The 24,319-nt window shown below is 56.2% G+C and overlaps 1 protein-coding gene across 2 annotated transcripts in view; it reads right to left on the bottom strand.

Annotated features, from left to right (window-relative positions):
• Positions 1-24,319, bottom strand: part of TMEM104 (transmembrane protein 104) — a 58,819-nt gene that overhangs the window by 10,650 nt on the left and 23,850 nt on the right. For both annotated transcript variants that reach the window (XM_007091234.3, XM_015541656.2), the window contains exon 8: positions 8,230-8,323. In XM_007091234.3, coding sequence (XP_007091296.2) covers positions 8,230-8,323 — 94 coding nt within the window. The remainder of the gene's footprint in view (positions 1-8,229; positions 8,324-24,319) is intronic.

The raw sequence follows: 24,319 nt of genomic DNA, 5'->3' as shown, positions 1-24,319 counted from the left end.
GAAACAAGCTCAGCTTCTCAAGTTACACTGGGTTCCGCGCTGAACTGTGTCATCTTGGGTGATCTTGTCACCTCCCGCTGCTTCCATTTTACCACCTTTGAAAACAGAGGTGACCACGGGCACCTGGGTGGCTCAGTCGGTTGAGCCTCCTACTTTGGTTCAGGTCATGATCTCACGGTTCATGGGTTGGAGCCCTGCATCAGGCTCTGTGCTGACAGCTTGGACCCTGGAGCCTGCTCTGAATCCTGTGTCTCCCTCTCTCTCTCTGCCCTTCCCCTACTCATGCTTTTTTTTTTTTTTTTCTCTCTCTCTCTCAAAAACAAATAAAAATTTTAGGGGCAACTGGGTGGCTCAGTTAAGCACTGGACTTCAGCTCAGGTCATGATCTCATGGTTTATGAGTTGGAGCCCCACGTCAGGCTCTGTGCTGACAGCTCAGGGCCTGGAGCCTGCTTCCAATTCTGTGTCTCCCTCTCTCTCTGCCCCTTCCCTGCTCATGTTCTCTCTCTCTCTCTCTCAAAAATAAACATTAAAAAAAAATGGAGGTGATCATGGCAGAATCATGGGGGACAGTGTAGGATGGTGCAACAAAGCCTGGCCCAAGACATCTCTCAGGAACACAGAAGTCACTTTTATCATTGTAGAAACCGTATCTCCCATCCTGATAACCCTGGTCCTGGGCAGGCAGGAACCTGTCGATCCCCAGTTCTCACATGATTCTCCTTTTGCTACAAGCAGGGGCTGGGATCATACTAGTGACGCTCCCCCTTGCTGGGCCAGTCATAACTCTTCCAGGAACATCCCCTATTCTGGGCGTCTCTGGCAGGGGCATCAGACCTGGGCTGCTCACACCTGCTCTGTGAACCAAGCGGCTCCCTCTTGCTCCACAGGAGGCCAAACAAGGCCAAGCTGTCCCCACCACTCTGTCACCTGTGGGGACTCTGGGTGCGTGCTCTCTCCACCAGGGGCCAAGACTGCAAGGAATGATGTTTGGATTTGGGCAGCTTGCACCAGTCCATCCTTCCTTGGTCGTCACCCTCCCACCTGAGCACAGGCTGTGGGTCTGGGTGGGGCTCCTTTCACGCCTGAGGAAACAGGACATACTGGTCTCTGGCTGGGAGGGGTTCCCTTGGGGAAAAATGAGAAGCTGCTTGCACGGATGTGCTTGTCCACAAACGTCTAGGGCCTGGGTCAGATTTTATCTTAGGTCACAAGACATTCTGTGATTACTGGCCTTGCCTGCAGTAACTCACACAGAGTCATCTGTGTTTCCACCGAAGAGAGGGAATTCAGAGCTGATCTATGTTCCCATGCTGAGCCAGCCCCTGTGCCCTCTGGGGGACTCCAGCTCTGTTGTCCTCATGGTCACTGTCATCATCATCATCACGGAAGCAGAAGAGGACGCCTGGGTGACTAACTTACAGGACTGAGGCTCTACTCTGTGGCGGAATTATTTACCACAAAGAACTCAGAGCAGGGTCAGTCCCTCTTTCCAAGTGTGCCATAAGGAGGGGTCCCTGGGCAAAGGGCAGGCATTTGAGTCTCTAAAGCTATCAGGTCTCAAGTACGAAATCAAGAGTTCTGGCCTTTCCATCCTTCCCCTTTCCACACCCTCCCAGCACAGCAAGTGGCGGCCGGGAGACAAGCGTCTCAATTTTTCATCCTTACGTTGTCAGAGCAAGCTCAGTTCGTAATGGCTGGGACAGCGAGACCATGGGGCCTCTGGCTACTAGCCGACTAATCTCCTTCTGAGATTGCAAACATAAAACTTCGGCACTGTCACCTTTCCTGAAGGCCGTTCAGTCCTCTCCTCTTATTGTGGCCTGAAATTATCTCCCCCTCCAACTGCTATGTGGAAGCCCTGACCCCCAAGGAGATAGCTTGGAGATGGGGCCTCTAAGGAGGTAACAAAGGTTAAATGGGGTCATAAGGGTGGGCTCTCATCTGACGGGACCAGCATTCTTCTAAGAGGCGCAAGAGATGCCAGAGCTCTCTCCCTACCCACAGAGAGAAGCCTCCACGAGGAACAGTAAGAAGGTGGCCGTCTACACGCCAGAAGAGAGGTCTCACCATAAACCAACTCTGCCAGCCCCTTGATCTTGGGTTTCTAGCCCCCAGAACCAAGAAAATAAATCTCTACTGTTCAGGCCTCCCAGCCTGTGGTATTGGGCTATGGCAGCCTGAGCCGACCAAGGCGTCTCCTCACCAGCAGCTAGATGCACAGACAAACCAGAATGGAGAAAAAGAGCACGGAGAAAACTAGGAGAGGCCGTGCGCCCACAGGGCGTGTGGTTCCCTGGGTCTGGATGTAAATCCAGGGGCCCCACTAGCTCTGAGACACCTAGGGCTGCCTGTGACGCATGCCTGAGGTTCACTCTGGCCTGTGTGAAGCCCAGTTCTGAGCAGTCACACACCTGCAGCCGCTGTCATTGGTCAGAGACCTCACCTTGCTCATCACAAGCTGGGCCTTACCTCCCTCCCCTTGCCAGTGTCCAGGCAGCTGGCCTGCGACCTCCTGGGTTCGGCCGATGGCCCAGTCAGTGCGCATCTCAGCCACAAGCAGAGCAGAGCTGTTGGCAGGAAAGGCTGCCCACAGGAGTGGGGGAGGGGGGGGACGCATGTGGTGGCCTTTGCTCAGGGCCCAGCAGGGCTCTTGGGTCAGTCCTGTTAATGAAAGGGGTGATTTGGTGGTGTGGGGCTGGCTTTCCAGCAAACTTTCACTGGGTGCCCACCCTGCCCCGAGAGCAGTAAGACAGAAACTCCAGCTTCCTTTCCTTGAAACTGACCTCGGCGTTTGCAGAGAGAACTTTTAGAAAACTGAGGATGAAGACCAAAATGAAACACATACAGAAAGTTTTCCTGGACTCCCTCCACTGGCTGAGGCACAAGGGGAAGCCACATACTTGATGGCCCAGGAAAGCCCTGGACAGTGGCCCAGAGAGGGTAGGCAGGGAGCAAAGGCCAACAGCAGCACGAGACGCTGCCGAAGGCCGAAGCTGGCCGGCTGCTCAAAGGGGGCCGATACGCTGCCTTCATTTTGGGAGGGGGTCCCTCCTGCACCTTTGAGCAGCACTAGTCGGGGGACAGCAGTGAGCGGCTGTGGAGGAATTCACACACCAAGCTGGCATGTTGAGCAAACAGGATGTGGGGAACAGATGGCCCAGGCAGAGAAGACCCCTGGCTGCCGGCGGTGACAGATCAGGGCAGTCCCACCAACAGACACTCAGCTGAATCAGTCATGGATCTGCAGGGGGGTCAGCCGAGCGGCCACAGATAATCTGGGGGACAGGTTGAAAGCAGAGCCCTTATGTTCCCCGGTGACGGTCTCCTCCTGGGGACCTTCTGCTTCTTGGGCCACCACCGCTGAGTCCCACCTCTCCCTGCTGGCTCGGTCTGAAGACAAATCTGGGGCACCTGCTGGGGGGAGGCAGGGAACGCTGGGCTGAGGAGCTTCGTGAGGTTTGAGTTTGCCCACAGACGCTCGGAGAGGCTGGCGCCTGACCCACTTTGAGGGGAGCACAGAGACGGGCGCAATACGCACGGCGCTGTTCTGAATACACAATCAGAGGAAGGAGCCCTGTGGGTCCTCGCCAGCCCAGACCGAGGAGGGCTGTTGTGCTTTATTAGAAAGAATCGGGTTTTTAATAACACCAAATGGGGCACCCCAGGCTGAGCCAGCTGTGTGTGTCCCCAACTGGGAGGCACCCGCGGCGGAAGCTGGTAATGGGGGTTAAAGTAATGATGCTGCCTCGGCCCCTCCAGCTGAAGAGCTCCCTGCCAGGCGTCCCAGGTGGGGACAGTCTAATCATTTGCTTAGTGGCTTAGGGCTCAGACTCTGTGGCCCCAGCTCCTGGGTCTGTGGGACAGCACTTCCGGCTGTATCTCTGCCAAGTGTCCCCGGGCTACTGACCCCTGGCAGAATGAGAGCCAGGACCTAAAGAGGATGCCCCGGGCCATTCTGTGAGATGTGCCTGCTGCTCCTTTTTCTCGGGCTCAAGCTTCCTTGAAGGCGGTGAGGGTGAAGGCTGGTGGGGCTGCTGGGGTGCACGGGGGACCGGCGCTGGGGTGGGTGGGGGGAGGGCTGACAGAGCCAAATGGCAATGCTTCAAGATCTCACCGCCAGAGCCACAGCTCATTCTGGAGGTGGCTGGGGCCATGTCCCTGATCTCAGGGCCACCACAGTTGATGACAGCAGGCCTGCACACTGTGGCTAATACATGAATGCTGACCCAGGGCCAGGCACTGTGCTAACAGCCCTTTCCACACGATCCCAGGTCCCATGTTATCTTCACGGCCGAGCCCTGCCTTGGCCATGGCCAGACCAGGAGGCTGGCTGAAGCAGGCCTGGGCTGTTGGTGCACCCCGGGACCAAGTGGAAGGGAACAATGGGACGAGGGGCCAGAGCTGAAGCCCTGGGCTCCCGAGACTGCCACTGATCTGAAGCCGCAGCCCTGGGGCAGGTGACTGGACAGCAAAGGGGGGTCAGGAAGTCCGTGGAGGCCTGAACAGTTTCACCTGCCAGATGGCAACTGGAGACCTTCAGAGGCACTTGTGACCCAGGTCTCCCAAACTGACCAGCCTGGTCTCCCCAGAATTTATTTGGGGAGCAAAAGAGATGAATCAACGCTGGCACTTGTCATATATGCTGTGACATTTTCCTGGACAAGTGGCTACTTGCAAAGGCCATCCAACCCTTTAAGCCCTTTTCTGGCGGCACGAGAGGCGTCCGGGGCTGATGAACTGGAGGACAGTGTGGAGGAAGGCCTCGAGGAACCAGCCTATAGGCTTCTCAGCCGGTCCTGAGCTCTGGGGGCCCTGCTCGGGGCGGGGCTCCTGCAGTCTTCCCCAGCCTCATTTCAACAGATGGCAGAACAAATTCCTAATTAAGCTCAAGAAAGTTTCCGGCTCAGCACATTTATTTATGATTTTCCGGTCCCTTTGGTGCTCATTCTTCCCTTTTGTCTTCCTAGAACCCAAGTCGGCTTATTGCCACCCTGCGCTCCCGCTCGGCTCTCTTGGACCGTCTGGGCCCTAATCTGGGGAGAGGGAAGGGGCAGGGTGTGCGGGAGTGTGGGAAAGGAGGGAGGGTCATGGGGGGACACGGCCGCACAGCTGCTTCTCAGAAGCAAGATGTAAAGGAGTTCATTGCAAACTGAAACTTGACGCAGACTTGAGGGGACAAATGGGGGTTTGGTGCTGTTAGAATGCTAGAAAAATCACCTGGGGTGAGCCTGGCCCAGAGGAGAGACACCCTTGCAAATGCTCAGTGGGCAGAACCCGCCCCTCCCCGCAGTAGAGGCTGCCTGTCTGCTGGTCCTGGGCAGCTCCCTGGGATTCTGTCCCCTGCCTTGGCTCCTGATGCTGTGTGGGTGCCCGGGGCCATGACGAAGGAAACGCCTCCCACCAGATCCACGGAGGAAAGGGCCCCAGTGGCTCCCACGCCCCCAGCTGGGAATCAAAACCTAGGCTTGGCTACAATTTAGAGTTGACCTAACTGGGCAATTCTTTCACTTCAGAGGGTTCTATGTCACACAGAGGTTTGCTTTCTAAGCGCAGGGGTCTGACGCTCTCAGGAAGTAAAAGGACTGTCTGCGCAGTCTCCCGGAGCGCTCGAGCACAGGTCTGTGGAGAGGCCAGTGCCATCTGATTATCTCTTGGATCGAAGGGAGAGAAGAGACAAATGACTTGCATTGACAACAATGTCACCATGCAGACACGCGAGTGTGGAGGACCTTCACATGCCGGTCTCTCCCGCAGGCCCTCTCTGCTGACAAGCACTCCTCCCCCCACCGCCGCCCCATCCCCCCCTGCCCCCGCCCAGGGCGACCACCACCTTGCTCTGCAAAACGGTGTCACGAGGGGGCAGGACAGCCTGCCATGGTGGGTGGGGTGGGTGGGGAGGTGAACAGAGCAGTGTTCTAAAGCAATCTGAGCCACTGATTGCACTCTGTGAACCTGGTTCTGGGGAGGAGAGGGCTCCAACAGCAGCATGGAAGGAGGAAGGGCTGCTCTGAGAGGGTTTTGAGGTCCCGGGGGCCCTGCTGGCAACAGAAACTCAGTGCTTTCTCTGCAGGTGGGAGCCGAGCGCGGGCCAGGTCTCAGGTCTGGGGGATGTCTCATATCCTGCACACAGACAATCACTCTTTATTTCCTGTCAGCCTCCTCCTCCCGCTCTTGACCATCTCCTTCCTTTTGATGAATGCATTGCTCACCAGACGCAGGAAGGACTTGGTCACGCTCAATAGGCTCAGGGGTGTTTCGGAAGCTATGAACTGTCACTATCTGGGTAGCTCTCTTGTGGGCTGACACGGGGATCCATCATGGTGGCTAAAGCGAGGAGTCCTTCCACCTCTCTCTGCCCTGCCTCTACCCTCCCCCATGGTTGTTGATGCAGCAGGTCAAGGACAGCCAATCCTAAGTGGGGGAGGGGCAAGACTTTCAGGACCTTGGGACCTGCCTGTAGGGAGCAGAGGAGGGCCAGGAAGAGAGGAGGAATACTTTCCTCTGAGTACTGCTTTACTGAGAGAACTTTTCCTTCTGCAGGTCACTGGGGCTTTCACCTACTTCCTAGAAGCAGACTTGTAAGAAGAAGGGTGGAAAGCAGTGGCTGTGATCCCGGCTGATCCCAACTTTGGGAAGCCCTCCTGGCACCCAAAAGGGCTCAATTCTAGCACCATACCCTTGGGGCCAGTGCGATCCTCATGTTCTAAGTAATGAGTTCTCATTTTCCCCCAGGTGGTCTTGTTACTTTAACCCAGGGCTTTGAGATGTGTGAATAACATTTGCAAACAGCACTGCACAGGTGCGTATAGGACTGGACCGGCTGAGCGGGGTAGGTAAGGAAGCCCGCCCCATCCAGGGATTGGAGAAGTGCCCTCCTGCTCCCTGCACTTGGCTGGGTGATGAAAGACAGGTTTATCATGTTACAAAGGCCTCAAAGTTCACACAGCAGTGATCAGTCCTGCTCTCAATTCCTTGCAAGGAAAGACCGAGGTGGAAAGAAGTTACAGGCTGCTGCACTGGGCTCAAGGCAGGACTTCCCAGTGCTGACCACCATCCCTTCAGAGTGGAGCAGGGGCCTTCCTCACCACGAGCTCCTGGGCAAGAGGTCACTCCATGTGCACGCTCGTGGAGCCTGCCCTTGGGGGAGCAGGGGCCTGTGCTGGATGCCTGCCGTGGTCCCTTCCCACGGAGATACCAAGACCCCTATGACGCGGTGGCTCCTCACGCTGGGATCCTGTAATCCCGAGTAGAGTAGGTGGAACCAGAAGATCGGATGCGCCAGAATTGCCAAAAATCACTGTTATCAGAAGCTGCTCTGTGCTCGTCACGATCTAATCGAGTGCTGGCATGGCATGAGAAACAAGGTGCACCCTGAGTCCTGATGCTGGGTGAGGGAGCAGAGGCAGTGGCAGAGGAAGTAGAGAAGAGAGTCGGGAGGGAGGGGACCCGACCCCGGGGTCCTCGGGGACCTCTGTGCCTGGGCAGGTGAGGTGCTGGAGGTGGGCAGACTCACTCTGCCAGGCCTCTCCATCACAACAGCAACAGTGTTCTATGCTTTTAGCCCAAAACAGGAATACAAATGATCCTGGAGCATGTGCCCACCAACAGGGGCTGCAGGGACCCCACACCCTCTGGTCCTGGGTCTAAGGGGCTCAGCAGCGTGGACCTTCCAGAATGGTGCGGCGGAATGAATGAGCTCCCAACCACAAACCTGCTTGAGTGGGTGGAGACCCCCAAACTACCCCTGGGGACAGTGGTGCTCTTGTTCAGCAGGGCATCAGTCAAAAGGCATCACGGATAAGGTGTCTTTTCAGGCCCTGCTGGCCAGGAATGCGGAGGTGGCTGCCCCAGCCCACTGGGTTTTTGACTGCCACACGGTGCACCCATGAGAAGGCAGAGCAGTGCCGCTCTTGTGGCCTGAGGGAGCAGGGACAGACCCGGGAGTGTAGGAGCCTTGGCCCAGCCTGTGGGTTTTGGTGGCGGGGGGCGGGGGGTTGGGGGACAGCGGCGCGCGTGGGTGTGTGAAAAAGGCTGGGCTTAGCTCTGGCTCTGTCCCCACTATGTGATCCTGAAGTCGGTACTGTATTTCCACACTACTGAAAAGGTGGGCAGGGCCCAAGGAACCCCTGCCACGTTCCAGCTATGCCGCGAGGGCTCACACACGCTCGGAACGGGTTAAGGGAAGGGCAAGGGGAGAAAGGACAGACTCGAGACGTTTCTCACTCACCAACCCATCTCATCAGGGAGGTCAGGATCTGCAGGTACTTGGTCTTCTGGACGTCAAAGAAGGTGAAGGGTCCAAGGAGGAGAGTGAAGACAGCCTGTAATGACAAAAACTAGCATGAGGGGGTGCAGGGGCTGGGTGCACGTGTGGGAAGGACACGCCACCCACGCAGCCTCTGCCCGCGGTGGGCACCTGGACCCACGAGGCTCCCTGGTGGCAAACAGCATCACGTGGTGCATTCCCCTGGGTGCAACAGAAATCCAGAGCCCTGCCGTCAGCCGTTCCTCATGCCTCCTGTCCAGAGACTACCTTCTGCATCGCTTCTCGGCCTTTTGGCTAAGATCAAGTGCAGAGACTACCTTCTGGGCAAGCCCCAGGCGACAACCCAGGGACATTGTCGGCTACTTCTCTTCAACAAACGCTGAGGGTTCCTGGACCAGGCACACAGCCGGGCACGAAAACCAATTCAGTGTGAGACGACAGGGAGATGAAGATCTGAAAGGAAGCCCAGGTGTGCCTCAGGCCCCCAGAGTTTACTGGAAAGAAAGGACTGGGGAGGACGGGACACAGGGGCCCTGACAACACAGCGCTGTGGAGACAACACTGTTCTGAAGGCTTCAGAGGAAAGAAGTCATCAGGATGTCGTTAATCAGCAATGTTTATAACTTAAAGAGAAGGGAAAACCTGGAGAGCCGGAGCCAGTGGCTTCCAGGGCAAATCTCTCAGAGGAACGTCCTGGACCAAGAAGAGAACGGGCCACAGCCAGGAAAACTGGGAGATGAGTGTGGGGCTCAGTTCTCTTTCCCTTTGGAGAACTGGGAAAAGAAATTAAGAAAAAAAAAAGAAATCAAGCTCTGTCTTAGAAAACCAGTCTGGGGGAAATCTGAACCCTCTGTGCAAAAGAAAATGGGGGTAAAAGCTGGCACAGCAGAGCTGGGCTGGGGGCTGAGGGAAGGTTAGGATTTCCTGCCAAATTGGATGCTCGGGGAGCAGAGAATTAAAAGCTGCTGGTTGGAGTTATGATGATGGGACCATTTCCAATCTGCCACTTCGGAAGCAGCAGAGGCATCAGACCTTATTAACATTTACACTGCGCCATTTTATCACGTTAATGCTAATGACACTCGCCAGAGGTGCGGCAGGCGGCAGAGGCCCGAATGTGGGGAGCAGGGCCCGCTTTGGGGAGTCGGGCTCTGGCCCTGTGATCTGGGTGAAGATATCACAGCTGCTCAGCCTGGCGGCCAGTCCCCGGCTCCCTGGCTCCCCCGTGACAGGGTGACAGGCAGGCGGGAGCTGGCGGAAGGGGGGCTGTGCCCGTCCCTCCCCCACCCTCAACCCCAAGGAGAGCAGGATGTGGGAGAAGCTGTGACCTCTTATCCAAGTCCATTATCACTGTGAGAATGAATGACACCAAAGACTAAAGTACTGCTTAAGGAGAAGGCTCTAATTAGCTGGGGAACAAGGCCTCCAGGAGGGCTCCAGGGCTGGGAGACTTCTGGAAAGGGCTTTCTGCTGGGGGCCTGCAGCCAGCTCTGCTTCTGTCAGGAGGAGGCGAAGCATTGCCATTAGGCTAGGGGTGCTGGGGGGGGAGGAGCAGAGAGGGGGGAACACGGCGGGGTGGGGGGCGGTGTCCCCTGCAGGCCAGGACTCAGTGAGGCAGAATCACCAGCCCCGCAGAGCAAGCCGGCTTTTGCAGCAGCATCAGCCCGGCGTTTTGGAAAATAACCACTTTAGGGAAACTTCAACAGAATTTCTTTTTTGAAGGCTGGGAGAGGGAGAGTCTTGAGGAATTATCGACAAAGCCACTTGCCACAAATGTCTCCAAATAACCGTGACCTGCCCCAAACTGGACTCCTGGCACATCCAGGCAGGCGTGGGCACTCCACCTCTGACCCGTGATGCCCACTGGACACGCTGGATGTTTTCTCAGGGTGCCGGCGGTGGGGGGGGGGGGCTACGTGGGAGGTCAGATCTCATCTTTGAAGCCTAAGGAATGGCTTTTAGAGGGTTCTGCTATGTAAAGCCGGGGGGCGGGGCAGTGCAGGAGAACCAGCCCCCACGACGACCGGCAGGGAATCTTGCTACTGCAGCCTGCACAGGTCCCTCCCCAGATGCTAGAGCCCCCTCCCCGGCAGCTGTCTACCACCATCCACTTTCTGCATGAGGACAAGGTTTAACAACACCCTGCAGGGTGGGATCCCAGCCCACCTGAGAGCTTCCCTCTAGTTAAACACATTAAGTAGACAGTCACATCCCAAAAAGGTCGAGTAGGAAGTGTGCGCGAGGTGCCATCTGCGTGATGGGGAACGGGAGTCTAGACGGGCGCGGAATGAGGGTCCACACCTGCCTGGCACTCCCACATCCGGTCCTAGGGACGGCAGTGGGGACTGGCAGCGAGGGTTTCTTCTGGAAGACCCGGTCAACAGCTGCGACACCCACGGCGGGGACGGCGGCTGGGATGCGGTTTCCTCCAGCGCTCAGGAGCACAGACTGACGGCGTCGCTCGGGAAGCACAGGGCAAAAGCGCACGGACCGCCAAACAGCAGCCCTCGAGTGGCGGCGAGCTCACGCTTTGTGGGGGGGGTGGCCCAGACGAGACACACAGCACAGGCTGGGCTAATTAAGGAACAGGTGTCCTCTGTAAATTAGTTAGAGCCAGACTCGGTGCCCGCGGGGGCCGGCATCCAGAGCCGGAAAGGACACCGCCGTGAGGCTGCCCGGTCTCTGGGAAGAAAGGGGGCGTGGGAGGAGAGACGGAGAGACAGCCCCCGTGTTCCCATGGTCTAGCGGGGACAGAGTTCATCTCTGAATGCTGAACAGCCAAGCGTGGCACCTTCTGTTTTCCCTTTCCTTTTTCAAAAAGAAGAGATAAAAAGCCAAAAGACAGCCTATCCTCTTGGGTCTTCTCGTCTAGCCCATATGACATTATGAATTAGCTGGCTCCTGAGCAAGTGTCCAACCCCCAAATGCCATTGATCAGTTCAAACTCAGACTCTGTTCAAGGACTCTCCGAGCCCGACTCATCACAGGAGGCAGAGACACCAACTGCTGCAGACAGATGCGTTTTGTAAAAAGAAAAAATAAAGAACCATTCTCTGGTTTCTAACTAAATCTTCAAACTGGCCACTGGGAAAAAAGGTCTGAGACAGACCTGAGAGGGTGCAATGGGGGCCGCTCGGGTCTCTTCTTGGGTCGGTGAGTTTAAATGTGCACCTAAGGCCCCACGGCAACCTTGCCAGTCTTGATGGACGCAAGGCAGTTCACGCTGCTAATGAAGCCCCAGCAATGTTTGGGCGTGGCTTTTCCAGTGTCCTGGTGGCACTCCAAAGGTAACACGGCTGCCTCCCTTCTGTGTCCCCCATATAGGTTAAGCACATCACTCACCTCCAGTTGTGCCAGCTCCAAACTTCCAACAACCCCTCATTCCTTCCTTACTCTGTGCTAGTGCCTCGTGACTACTGTAATTTGGTGGCTTAAAACCACAGAAATGTATTTGTCACCATCCTGGAGGGGAAGCGGAGCATACAGCATGGGCTCCTGATCTTGTGTGGGTGGGGCTGTGGTGGGGGCACCCAGGTGAACGTCACAGACAAAATGATACCTAAAGTAAGAGGAATCAGGTAGGCAAAGGGCTGGGGAGAGTTTAGGACTATCCCTCGGGGAATCCGCCCCATCCTTCTGACCCTGTCCTCTCCCTCCTGGGCCCAGAGCCAGCTGGTGCCAGTGTCATCTCCCACACTCAGCCCCAGCCACACCTGCATCTTTCTTGTGCAATTCTCAAGGGCTTGTCATTTTGGAGATGACAAAGTCCAGTGGCCCATGATCTGGCTCCAGCCATCTTTTTCAACCTTGTCTCTGAAGACACTGCCCCCAGAACCTATTAGCCAGCAGTCCCAGGCTGCACTGCGAGTCTCTGATGTGCCCAGAGCCTCCAGCCGTCGGGCCTTTGCTCGGCAAGCTCCACTTCTGCTGGCCAAAGTTCTACTCCTGGTCCCAGTCCAAAGTCCACTCCTGCTCCCAGCTGTTGTCTTCTGCTTCCCCTCCCTGGAATCAGCCATGCCTCCTCCCCCAGGGGTCCTCTCTGGCTCCGCCAGGGTAGCAGCTGCCGCTCCTGCACATCCACGTTCCCACAGTGCTGGGCACGGTGCCCCCCACGGGAGGGCTGACCCGACTGTGCACACCCCAGAGGACCGGGCTGGCAGGAGGCGGCACATTTCCTCCAGAAATGACACCCAAGGACCAGGGAATAGAGACCCAGCCCTCGGCCTGCCAGAGGCGGGAAGGGAATCTGCTCCTTAAAACCAGTCTGAGGGACGTGGGAAAGGCTGGTGTGGGCTGCACTTGGGGATTCCCAGCACAGGACGGTGGCTCTGCTGAGACCCCGAAGCCCAGATGCTCATGCCCACACGAGCTGGCTGGCATCCGGGAACTGAAGGCTACCCGCTACCTCAGGCCGCCACCTTCCTGCTGGGAGTGGTTCGGAGCTATCTGAGCAGCCAGGCCTCAGCCACGGAATGGGAGAAAACACCCGCCACTCAAGACAGCGGGTCTTTGCCTCAGAAACCCTCGAGTCGGAGCGGCCGAGGCTGAGCCACAGTCACCACCTGCCTCCGCCGTCTTGAGTTCTAACTCCACAACCCACTCACAGAGGAAAGGCTCCCCTGACACAACTTCACCTTGTTTTGCCCACAGAATGAGCCCAGGGCTGGCTGCAGGTCATGTCCTTTGCCAAGTGTATGGGACGGGGAGGCAGGAGTGGGTGCGTCGGTGCAGGAGAACAAAAGCACGGCAGCCTGATTGCCATCTCCCCGGGCCCAAATCCTCTGCAGGGTTAGCTGGTCAGGGAAACCACGTGGATGTTGGAAGCTGCTGCTGGTTCCACTCAAAAGCCCGTTCCTGCATCTGGTTGCCGTGTTCTGTCCCATCAACCGCTGCCTCATGTCCGCGCTGCCCTGTGAGACGTCACTCCCTGATGCCGCAGGTTTGTGTCACTTTGCAAAGTGTGCTCGCACGTGGGGGCGCCTGGGTGGCTCAGTCGGTTAAGCTTCAGACTTCGGCTCAGGTCATGATCTCGCGGTTCGTGAGTTCGAGCTCCATGTTGGGCTCTCTTCTGTCAGTGCAGAGCCTGCTTCTGATCCTCTGTTCCTCTCTCTCTCTCTCCACCCCCTCCCCTGCTTGCGTTCTCTCTCTCTCAAAAATAAACATTAAAAAAACAACAGCAAAAAACAAAGTGCTCACACATGCGGTCTCGTGTCCTGTTCCCGGCCATCTGTGAGGTCACCAGGCAGGTGACGATGCCTCATTTTAGCGATGAGGGGGCTGAGGGACCAGGGAGGTGTGCAGACAGTACGAAAGCGGCGGGGGGGGGGGGGGATGAGGAGCGGAAGTCTCCTGACCCTGTCCCCCCAACTGCTGCGATCCCTGCACGCCGCATCCTGTTGGGCTGTCTTTCCAGCACCTCCTATCCCCACATCACACTACTAAGCCTCATGCCTTTACCCTCGTGATTCCACCTGCTGGCACAGAACTCCCCTTTCTACCTTCCTCACTCCCATCACCTTCGAAGCTCTGCTGGGGGGCCAGTCTCCTCCACAAGTTCCTCCTCCCTAGGGCCCTTGCCTGGATTACCAAATGCACAGTCAGTACCACATTACCGAATTCTGGTAGGTTCTGAGTTGCTCCTTTCTCAGGGGTTGATTTTGTGCACACACCGCCCCCACCCCCAGCAGAGTACCAGCACCATGATGGCAAGGACTGTGTCCCTGTTCGCCCCAATACCTAGGAAGGCTTGGCACACGTGAGATGCCCAGTGAGCATCTGCAGAATATGGTGAATTTGGAGGAGGCGGCGGCTGATGGACAGGTGTTACCTTGCAGTGGAAGAAGAGGCAACCCCGGCCTTGCTGACTTGCCTCGTACCTTCCACCGGTCCCTCCTGCCACTGGCAGCATCTGAGCAGAGTGCGTGGCACACGGGCAGGCAACTAACCCCCTCTGCCTGAGAGCGGTTTACGGTGTCAGGGAAAAAAAAATTCTCTTCCCCAAATAGCTGTGAAATCAACATACTCTGATTTAGGAGGAGCAAATTAAAACAGTGTTTGCTCTGAGAGTACCCACTGGTTTCAAAAGAGAAGGATATTCAGCCCTAACAAGGAGAAAAGGCCCCTCTGAGAAGAGCCTCGGGCTCTCGGCTGCCCTCCATCAGCCACACCTCCCTGGACCCCAGCAATGAAGGGGCTCGGATCCCAGGGGGCTGTGACCACTCTGTGAATCTGCCTGGCCCCTCAGAAGGGGTGACATCCGAGAAGAAACCTATGCCAGAAACCTAAAGGTCGTCGAGGAAACAACTCATTCCCTGCCCACCTCTGGGAGACTGCAGACTCAGAGTTGCCTGTCACAGATGGCTACTCACCAGTCCTTCTCTTACAAAACAAAATTAAAGCCCCACATCCTGTTTGCTGTCACTTCTTCTCCTGCTGGGAAGAGGCACGGCGGACCGCAGCTTCTGATCGGAACTTAAACTTGGGTGAACTTCAACAGCACTCCTAGTCCACTTCACTCCCCTCAAAACAGAGCAGGGGCGGGGGGTGGGGGGAGAGGGCGTGCTGTTCAGGGGTGAAAGAGAAGACAGGAGAGAACAAGGTGCTTAAGCGACAGCCACCACACAGAACAAATGTCCTAAGAACCTCTGAGCAAGTCTACGGGACAAAGATGGATGCACCAATTACCTCCTGTGACAAGGGGTGGGGAGGAAACCTGGCAGAGAAGCAGACAGCCGACTGTCGATCCGGCCGGAGGCTCTGTCCCCCGACCTAGACATAAGCAAAGGGGCAGCATCCCGAGGGGACGAAGGCCAAATGGTCAAGGAAGCCAGCAGTTCCAGCGAAGCATGAAGGTGATGCTTCTGCGGTGTTCTCTGGCTCCTGGGGCCAAGGGGTAGCGTGGAGCTGAGGGAGGTGGGGCAACCTGGCTGGTGCTCCTACAAACACGGACGAGGTGGCGGCCGGGAGACCTGCTAGATGGGCCAGCTCCCCGAGTGCCTGCAGGGTTATTTAGTTCCTTTAAAAGTGAGGGCCAACAATAGCCAAATTATGGAAAGAGCCTAAATGTCCATCAACTGATGAACGGATAAAGAAGACGTGGTTTATATATACAATGGAATGCTACTTGGCAGTGAGAAAGAATGAAATCTGGCCACTTGCAGCAACGTGGATGGAACTGGAGGGTATTACGCTGAGTGACATAAGTCAGGCAGAGAAAGACAGTTACCATATGTTTTCAATCATATGTGGATCCTGAGAAAGAAACTTAATAGAGAACCATGGGGGAGGGGAAGGGGGAAAAAGTTAGAGAGGGAGGGAGGCAAACCATAAGAGACTTAAATACTGAGAACAAACTGAGGGTTAATGGGGGGTGGGGGAGAGGGGAAAGTGGGTGATGGGTATTGAGGAGGGCACCTGTTGGGATGAGCACTGGGTGTTCTATGGAAACCAATCTGACAATAAATTATATTTAGTACAAAAAAATGAGGTCTTTGGGGCTCATCTGCTTGTGGCTCCCACAGGGCAGTGAGATAGAGTTTCCACGAGGATTCAGGCATCAGCAGCTTCCTCTGCCCTTCACCCATCAGCTCCCGGAGTTTGTTTCATTCATTTATTTAGAGAGGAGGAGGGATAGAGAGGGACGGAGGGAGGATGAGTGGGGGAGGGGCAGAGAGCGAGGTGGGGGGAGAGAGAATCCCAAGCAGGCTCTGCACTGTCAGTGCGGAGCCTGATGCGGGGCTCAAACCCATGAACTGTGAGATCATGACCTGAGCCAAACCCAAGAGTCAGAGGCTCAACCGACTGAGCCACCCAGGGACCCCAAGCTCCCAGAGTTTCAACATAAAAGACTAGCTGATCCATCTGGAGCCTTTTGGGTCTGGCATTTGGGGTAGGTGGGTGGGGGCTTGATTTCTCTGTTAGTGTAGCAGGAGTGACAAGTAACAAGTCTTGAAGGGGAATGGTGACATACTGCCTGGTCTGCCCTCAACACGCAGGGCTGACCAGGGGCGTGGTGTTGGCATGAGCAGGGCTCAGGACTGCTGGCTCAGGCAAAGGCAGGGCCACGCTGGGGGCACAGCGGAGCTCTGGACTGATCCCGGAGGCTATCTCTAATGATAAAAGAAATGAACGCCCAGCTTAGAGGGCCGTCTTCGTTCCAGGGCGCTAGGGGTTAAGAGTTAATTGGGGTTAATGAGAACACAGCATGAACCCATCCCTAAACGGGAAGTGAACTTTCCAGGCGTCCTTGAAGTGCGTGAAGAAATGTTCAAGGATTCTATTTTTATTTCTCAAGTGGCTGTGAACATTTTGGTTTGGGAGTTTTTATTTTCTCAACTTGAATGACAATGTCTGGAGATTTATCCGCAAAAAGGAGGGGAGCCTGGAGTCAGCGAGGGACCGCCGGGGGGGACCACAGGTTTCAGGGCCAAGGGCGCAGGGCAGGTGTTTGCATCCTGACACTGCCCTGGCTAACCTTGAGACCCTGGAGCGTTAATGAACTTCTCAAAGCACATCACGTGTGCACAGGTGTTCAACAAACATCAGCACTGGCCATCTGACCCCAAGAGTATCGGCACCCAACCGTGTTATTGCACCCACGCTTATCAGTCCACCAGACACCCCAGGTGGGGGACTGCAAACAGAGCCCAAGTGAGGACCTCCAGCCACAGAACATCAGGTCACTACTATTCCTAATGGACTTCCATCACCTGTGCCCGAGTTTAGTAATGGTCCAAATCCTCTGTGGGGGAGTTCAAGTTCTTCCGAACCAGACAGAAAGGATCAGCCATCACACAGAGGACGGAAAGCGCCTGACAACAGGCAGAGGCCCCGGTGGTCAAGCCCAGGGAACCATTATCACAGCTCACTTGCCAAAACCCTGCGATGAGATGCACCATCTAGAGGAGGGCGTCTGGGTTCCACAGAAGGATCGGTGTTTTCACGTGAAACTCCGAGCGGCCACTTTCCGAAGGCCCAGCTCCGTGAGGGGCTGGCCCGGAGCAGCACCTGTGGAGCCTCGCTGTGGGAGAGGGCTCTGCCAGGACAGGCTGCTGCATTTCAGACACCAGCCCAACCACAATGGGGATGCGGCCAACCTTCGCCCAACCATTACTCGGTGGAGAACGAGTCATGGAGCCAGCTGGAGGCCGGATGCCTCTTTCAGGACACCTGGCCACCCACAGCACAGATGCGCATGCCCCCCCCCCCAGAATGTGCTGCATCTTACTGTCCCTGCGCCACCCCACCCTCCCAAGCCCTCACCTAGAAGGGATCGAGAGATTGCAGACTCAGGTAATGCCTGAAAATAAAAATGGAGAGCTGATGCCCAAGGACTCTAAAACAGTGTGTGTTCCTAGAGCACACGCTCTTCTCCGGCTGTCACCTCACGACACCCTGCAGCAGAAAACCAAGTCCACTCCCATCAAACAAGTCAGCCCCACTCAGAATGAGTGAGTGTGGAGACACGCAATACCTGCAAAAGTCAAGTGTGTACTTGCTGGAAGATGCCTGGCCCCAAGCAAAGGCAATAACGGGCCCAAAGGTAGAGACTCTGCAGGGCGTCCTCACGCGGCCCCTGAGCTACAGGACGGAGGCAAGTAACCAAACCGACACCGCAGCTGATCAGACCAGGATCAGGAGGAAAGCCTTGTCCCTCTGCTGGTCAACTGAGAAGAGGGGAGACTCTGGGGCACTTTCCCCGCAGAGCAGGAGGCTGGCCAGTGAGGTCACACCTGAACAACCTTTGCTGAAATACTGGGGAAACAGGATTTGTCTCGATATGGGGGTGGGGGGTTGGGAGAGTGACTTCCAGGAGAAACCATGGATGGGGGCGCTGCTCCCAACCCTGCACACGCAGACAGCTCCAGCTGTCACAAGCCCAGCATGCCCCCTCCCAGAGGCATGCTGGGGCCGGCACGGAAGAGAACAGAGGAGAAGCTCCGGACTGAGAGCTCAGGGAATGGCTTGCTGGAGGCCAGCAGGAGAGTGACAGCCACAACACAGGCTGCAAAGGACGAGCGCTCCGGGACAGGACCTTCCACGCCAGCTCCGAGGGCGGGCACACAGGGCTGTCCCCAGCACCCCTGGACCACCCCTGGCCAACACCTGAGGAGCCTGGGTGACGCTGTTCCCTGGGTTCCCAGCACCGTCAGCCTGGAGACAGCCAGGGTGCTCACAAGGCACTTCCTGCTCCGGGTAAGTCCCCAGACACACCAAGTGAAAAGCCGCCTGTGACTGACAGTTGAAAGCATTTCCATGTCCCCTGCTCCAAATCTTCGGCTTTTTTCTCAAAGCAACTGGAAATAAAGCAGATGCAGAAAAGGACCCAGATAACGTCCTTCTCTGAACCCTCTGCTCTAAACAGCCTCTGCCCTGCTTCGATGAAATAGAAATTCTTAGTTAGGGACCTGAGGTTTGTAACCTGCGTTTATGCTTTTCCTTCTGTGAGGCAAAAGAAAGAAAGAGAGGGAAAAAAAAAACGCATCTCCTCCTGAACCCATAGATGGCAAAAAACAAAGATCAGGAAACTCATTCCAAGTTTCAATCATCAAGCACCATGATGTCTCATTGAGGAGCCTGGCTGCTGAACTCTGTGCTAAAGACGTGTGGCTCAAAGAGCTACCAGGGAGAGAAAGGTCACGACCCATGGCAGGGCTCCCTCAGTACCAGGAGGCCTGGCTGTGCACCCCTCGGGAAACGACTCACGTGCTGTGACCGCCACTGGACGGTCATCTTTCTAGAAGGCATGCCATGGCTCTCAGGCATCTGTCTCCACCACTGCGTCGTGATCCCCTGCCCCGGCCTCTGGAATTGGGACAAGCCCCACATACCTGGTCAGGTGTCCCCTGCCTCGGCCCAAGCCCCTCGTTGGGAGATGGTCGGGAACCGGGTTTGGAGGGGACGCTGTTGTCAGGGGGAACGGCTGTGACCACGGAAAGGCCGCTCTCACACCGGAGCCTTTGGATATGTCCTGGGAGGCTGACCCGTCACCCAGAGAAGGCTTTTCCTTGAAGGCGAGAGAACTGCCACCACTGAACACATCCTGGGTGCTCACACAATAGCAGCTTCCATTGAAGACCTCTTCCTGACCCCGACACCCTGTGAATTGGTTACTGGCTCCCCTCCAGAAGACTGAGGAAAAGGGGGGCAAAACAGCTTGTCTAGACCTCACAGCAATGATCAGATCAGAACTCAGGCTGTGTGTACTCAAGGCTGGTCCCCTTTTTTAGGACACTTACTGCCTCCCCTGATTATGCCCTAGAGAAAGTCTCTCCACACACCCCCCCACCCCTGCAAAGCTGCCTCCTGGGTGGGGGGTGGAGAGAGGGCTGGTCCGGTCCAGTGGGGTCAGCCTGGCATGGCCACTGCTCCCCTCAGCCCCGCTGGAGGACAGGCCTGCATGCCTGTGCTGTCTCTTCCTCAGCTCAGAAGCCAGATGGTGCCTGGGGGTGGGCAGAGTTCCAAGGATTTGGTGCCAGAACTGCAACCCTTGTGGTTTGGGGGGAGGAAAGATAAATATTGTGGAAAACCCACACAGTCACTCACTTAATGATTATACGCCATCCGGGCTTATTAAGGGCAGCGTGGCTTCTCATGAGCACGTGAGAAGTGGGTCCGCACCCACCTGCCCAGGTGAGAAGATAGAGAGGTCTGACCTTGGACTGGGAGGGCTTTAAGGATAGTGATGACAAGGAGGCAGGTGGGACAGAGGGGGTGCAGGAGGAAGGCTGGGGGCTCTGCCTAGAGAAACAGACCTGCCTCTGGAGCTGGCACCGTCCCAACACTTCACTGCTTGCATTTCAGGCGCCAAAGAGGAGGTGGCAGTGATGGGTGAGCCACCCTAGACCTCCTGGCATGTGGACAGCTCCCGATTGTCCCCCTCTGCCTTCAGCCCCCAAAGACAGGGTGCCCCTAAGGCCACGCTGAGGGGTCGCTTTGTCCTGGCAGCGAGGCACAGAAGCTGACCCGCGCCTTTGGGAAAGGAGAAGCCCGCTGGATGTGGAATTTCTCGCGGGAGTGGTGGCTGCCAGCCGTGATGAGCCACGGGCATCAGTAGCCCCATCAGGGCTTATGGAGGGACTGGGCCAGTGCTGTCCACGGACCCAGCAGTGGCCACGCACCTGAGTGCTCTCGCTCATTCAAATGTTCACAGAGCAACTGCCCTCTGTGAGGCCCATGCTGGCTCCAGACGTGTGGATCGAGCACAGCTCTGACCTCGAGATGCTTACAGTGAGACCCAGTACCTGAATACACACAAAAGTCCAATTATTGCCATGGCAGCGGTTTGGGGGGTGGGGAGAGTAATGGCCACATGACTTCAAAGGAGACACTGGAGTGCAGCTTCCAATGAATAAGTGCTTGTCAGACTCTGAAGCAAGGGAAAGGCACGTGATGGGCATGGAGTCATGTGAGCACCCAGTGTCTCTGGAGGACAATGGTCGGTGAGTGTGGGGCAGAGGTGAGAGAGAAGGTTCCAGAAGGAGAACGGAGCAGACCACATCACGTAAAGGAGTGTAAATGTTGCTTTGTGGAGAGGAACTTTGAACAGGCTTTAAGCTGGGAAGGGACAGCCACGTCGACCTACAACTAACATTAGGAGAATAAAACCACAGAAAAGCTCCATGGCCTTGAGGCAATCCTCATGCCTAGAGGTGGCTGGGCCAGCACTGCGGGGCTGGGGCTGAGCACTGCCTCCTGCGCCCCGGCTCCAGGCTCCCCTGAGCGCCCCAGGGAAGACTCTTCTCTTTCTTAATGGGACAAGGCTTAAAAGGGACTGTACTCATTTGAACTGTAAGTTCTGGGGGCAGAAGACAGAAGGCACAGCAGGGATATCCTGGCCAGTGGGCCACGGCACTAAATGGGTAACAGTGCCACCTGGGCCCTTCTGGTGAGCCTCTCGGGAGCCAGCGTGAGCGAGCAGATGCCAAGATGTTAACTTCTCCTTCACTGCAGGCTTGGTTTACCGGTTCTCACTTTTTAGCCACTTGAAATCTCTCCACGGAGATTCAAGACCTGCTCTGGGTCTCGGTATGTTTATGCTGGATGTCAGGGAAGGGGAGATGACGGGTTCACGGCACTACTTCCCCCAGGGCTGTGCTCTGCCTCACGCATGAGAAAGCTGGAGAAACGTGTCTGGCTTGGCCACGTGACCCAGGGCCTGGAAAGAGCTGTCAGGGCCAGGCTGGGGGCCAACTGGTCCTAAGAGCAAGAGGACTCGAGGGGAACAGGTGGACTCTGTGGCAAGTGACAGAGATGGGAGTCTCTCTCTTTTTGGAGGAAAGCACCCACACCCCCAACCACCTGATTCTGTTGGGAGTTAAGCTGACTTTCACTGGCTGGTACATGCACCTCGTGGACGTTAGAGCTGAGCTAACGCAGAGCTGTTAGCGCCTCTAGTAACGAGCTGGAACCCGACTGCTTTGGGTGTCCCTGTCCTGAGGACACGAGGAGGCTGAGCCATTGCCCTCTGCCACCTCAACTGCCTGGCGTTCGTGTGGCACTCGACGAGAGGCGCCAGGTGACGGCTGCGGGTGCTCCTGGTGCCTTCCCTTCCCCGTTCCACTCTTCCCACTTGTCTCTGTGTGGGAAGAGCGGATGGCGGTGGGAATGCTCCGTGCTGGAGCTGGAGGGGAGGGAGGGAAGGAAGTCAGGTGCCCTGAACATGGGAGCCCTGCAGAGAGGAGCACAGGCCAAGCTGGCTCCACCCCTTCTCTGCTGACGTCAGACCTCGAAATAGACAGATTAGGGAGCAGGATTCTTTGCCGATACTGAGTAACCTTGGAGGTGGGGAAGGAGGGGAGACAGGGCATCAAGCTGGCTAACAAGCTCTGTCCAATTGGGTATAAGAAATCACACTAACATCTCCAGCTTCCCCCCTAGTCGATGGTCAGAGTAAAGGCCTCTCCATGGGGTTGGCATGCTATGGGCTCTAAGAGGAAGCTGAGAGCACCATCCATAGGGACCCAGGGGAATCTGCTGGCCCCGGGATCAACAAAGAAGCCACTAGCAAAGGGATGCTGCTGGAGCCCTTTTCTCCTGGGGCCCCCCGGAGTCTAAAAACAGTCTGATCAGAGGGGTGATGCTGTTCCCTGTCTGCACGGAAGTGTGTGAGTCATCAACTCCAGTATGTCACTTGTGACATCAGGCTGGAGACCTGTGGACGTGTGGCCATCGTCTTTCCCTGGAAGAGGCAAGGCACATGAAGTCCCTGACCACTGCCTCCACTGCTGTAGCCTGGGCGACCAGAGCAGGCCTCTCCCCGGGACACTGGGGGCTGGCAAGACCATTTACCATTGTGACAGGTCCTCTGCCAGTAGAATTTCTCAAAGGGGAGAATGCACAGACTTGTCTGCAGAACTGGTTGAAAATGCAGATTCCTGGGCCCTGTAGCCTTAGATCTGCTACATTCGGCCTGGGGCAGGACCCAGGAATGTGTATTTTTAACAAGTACCTGAGGCTGGTTCCTGGAACCAAACTTTGAGACAGAGTTCAGGCTCATGCTCCTGACCTGGGGGAAGGCACAGAGCTGGACGGTGTTCCTAGGGGCTCACGGGTGGAGCAAAGCCTCCCTACAGTGGTGAGGGGTGCACATCACAGACTGGCAGGGGCCTTTCAGTCCCCGTCGGCATCCAGCACTTGGCCAGGCAGCGTCTTGCCTCCTCTTGTCAAGGTTTTCAGAGAACGTCTCAATCGGTAGCTAGATGAGGTTCTTCCTGTAGCCAAACTTACTGTGCCCTGCTGCGCTCTGTGACCCTTCCTTCCAGATTCACACTCACCACGAAGCATCTGCTCAGCAACACGCTCGTCGGCACCTCCCTTTGCACTTGAAGGCTTATTAAAATGTACCTGGTCTGCTCTCAGCCAACCCATGAGACAGCCAGGGAATTAATCAGATGTCATCATTAATATGCACCCTAATTGTTCAGCTCCCCTGATGCCCATCATGCCCGGGCCATAGGCATCTCTCTGCTGGCTGCAAACCCTCTGGGCTTCCTTGGCTCCTGCTTTTCTTTGCTGGGCTGCCCTACGGTCTGGAGAACGTGTCCACAGATACTTTTATTCTTGGCAGCTTGCGCGGCTAGCGCCGCTGGCTGGGATGCCGGCAACACAGAGGAGCGCGGTTATTACTTTAGAATGAGTGCTTTATTTAATTAAACAATTACTGGTGGGGCCCTGGGGCGCTATTTAGAAAGACACCAGATTCTGCTCACAACAGACACCCTGTAACAGAGAGTGAGCGTCACTCAGGGAGCAGGCACAGCCCCACGAACCTCAGCAGGGCTGTCCCGAGTACCAGGGTTCTCTGTGCAACAAAGGCATCGGAGAGACACAGACACAGGACGGGAGGTGGAGATAGTTTGGCACGTATAGTTTCCAGTTTAGTTAGCACAAAATATTCAAGAACATTCCATCTTCCTCTGAAACCACTGGCGGGCTGCTGGGTTCTAGATGGCAGTTTTTTCCCTGTACTTCTGGGGGAAATGGGATGGAAAGGGGGCAGGAAGGGAGTGGGAGGTATGAAATCAACCAGGACGTTTCCTCAGAGAATGCAAAGTCACTTTTAGTTCTTTGTCCAGAAAGGGAAGCAGAGGGGATGTGGAGCACGGAGGCGGCCTGGGCTGCAGTATTTGGGGTCAGTCCGGAGCAGCTTGAGGGGAACGGATTAAAACACACGCAGGGGTCAGTGACAGGGTCGGCCCAGGACGCCTGCGGAGCGAGGAACCAGGTGTCCATTCTTGCTCATGCTACTCACAGAGAAGGTGCGCTCAAGCCCAAGCTCAGGCTGCCTGGGATCAGCGTGGAATGGGGATAAAATGGTCCTGAAAAAGCACAGTGCAGAAGGTCCCCAGCGGGGATGAACACTCCCCATGGAGACCTATTTGGAAGTTTCCCAACCAAATTGGCCTGTGCAGGAGTGCAGGCTGTGGGTATACACTTATAAGCCCTGCGAAGCTTCCCAGCCTGTGTGTGTGTGTGTGTGTGTGTGTGTGCGCGCGCGCGCACAGCCCCAGCTCTCTCGTAGGTGGACTGCTCACGTCCACCCCAACCCCAC

The sequence above is a fragment of the Panthera tigris genome, chromosome E1 (genome assembly GCF_018350195.1).
Source record: "Panthera tigris isolate Pti1 chromosome E1, P.tigris_Pti1_mat1.1, whole genome shotgun sequence".
NCBI classification, from domain to species: Eukaryota; Metazoa; Chordata; class Mammalia; order Carnivora; family Felidae; genus Panthera; species Panthera tigris.
Note: the sequence above shows the minus strand (reverse complement) of the source record. Positions and strands in the feature narration are given on the sequence as shown.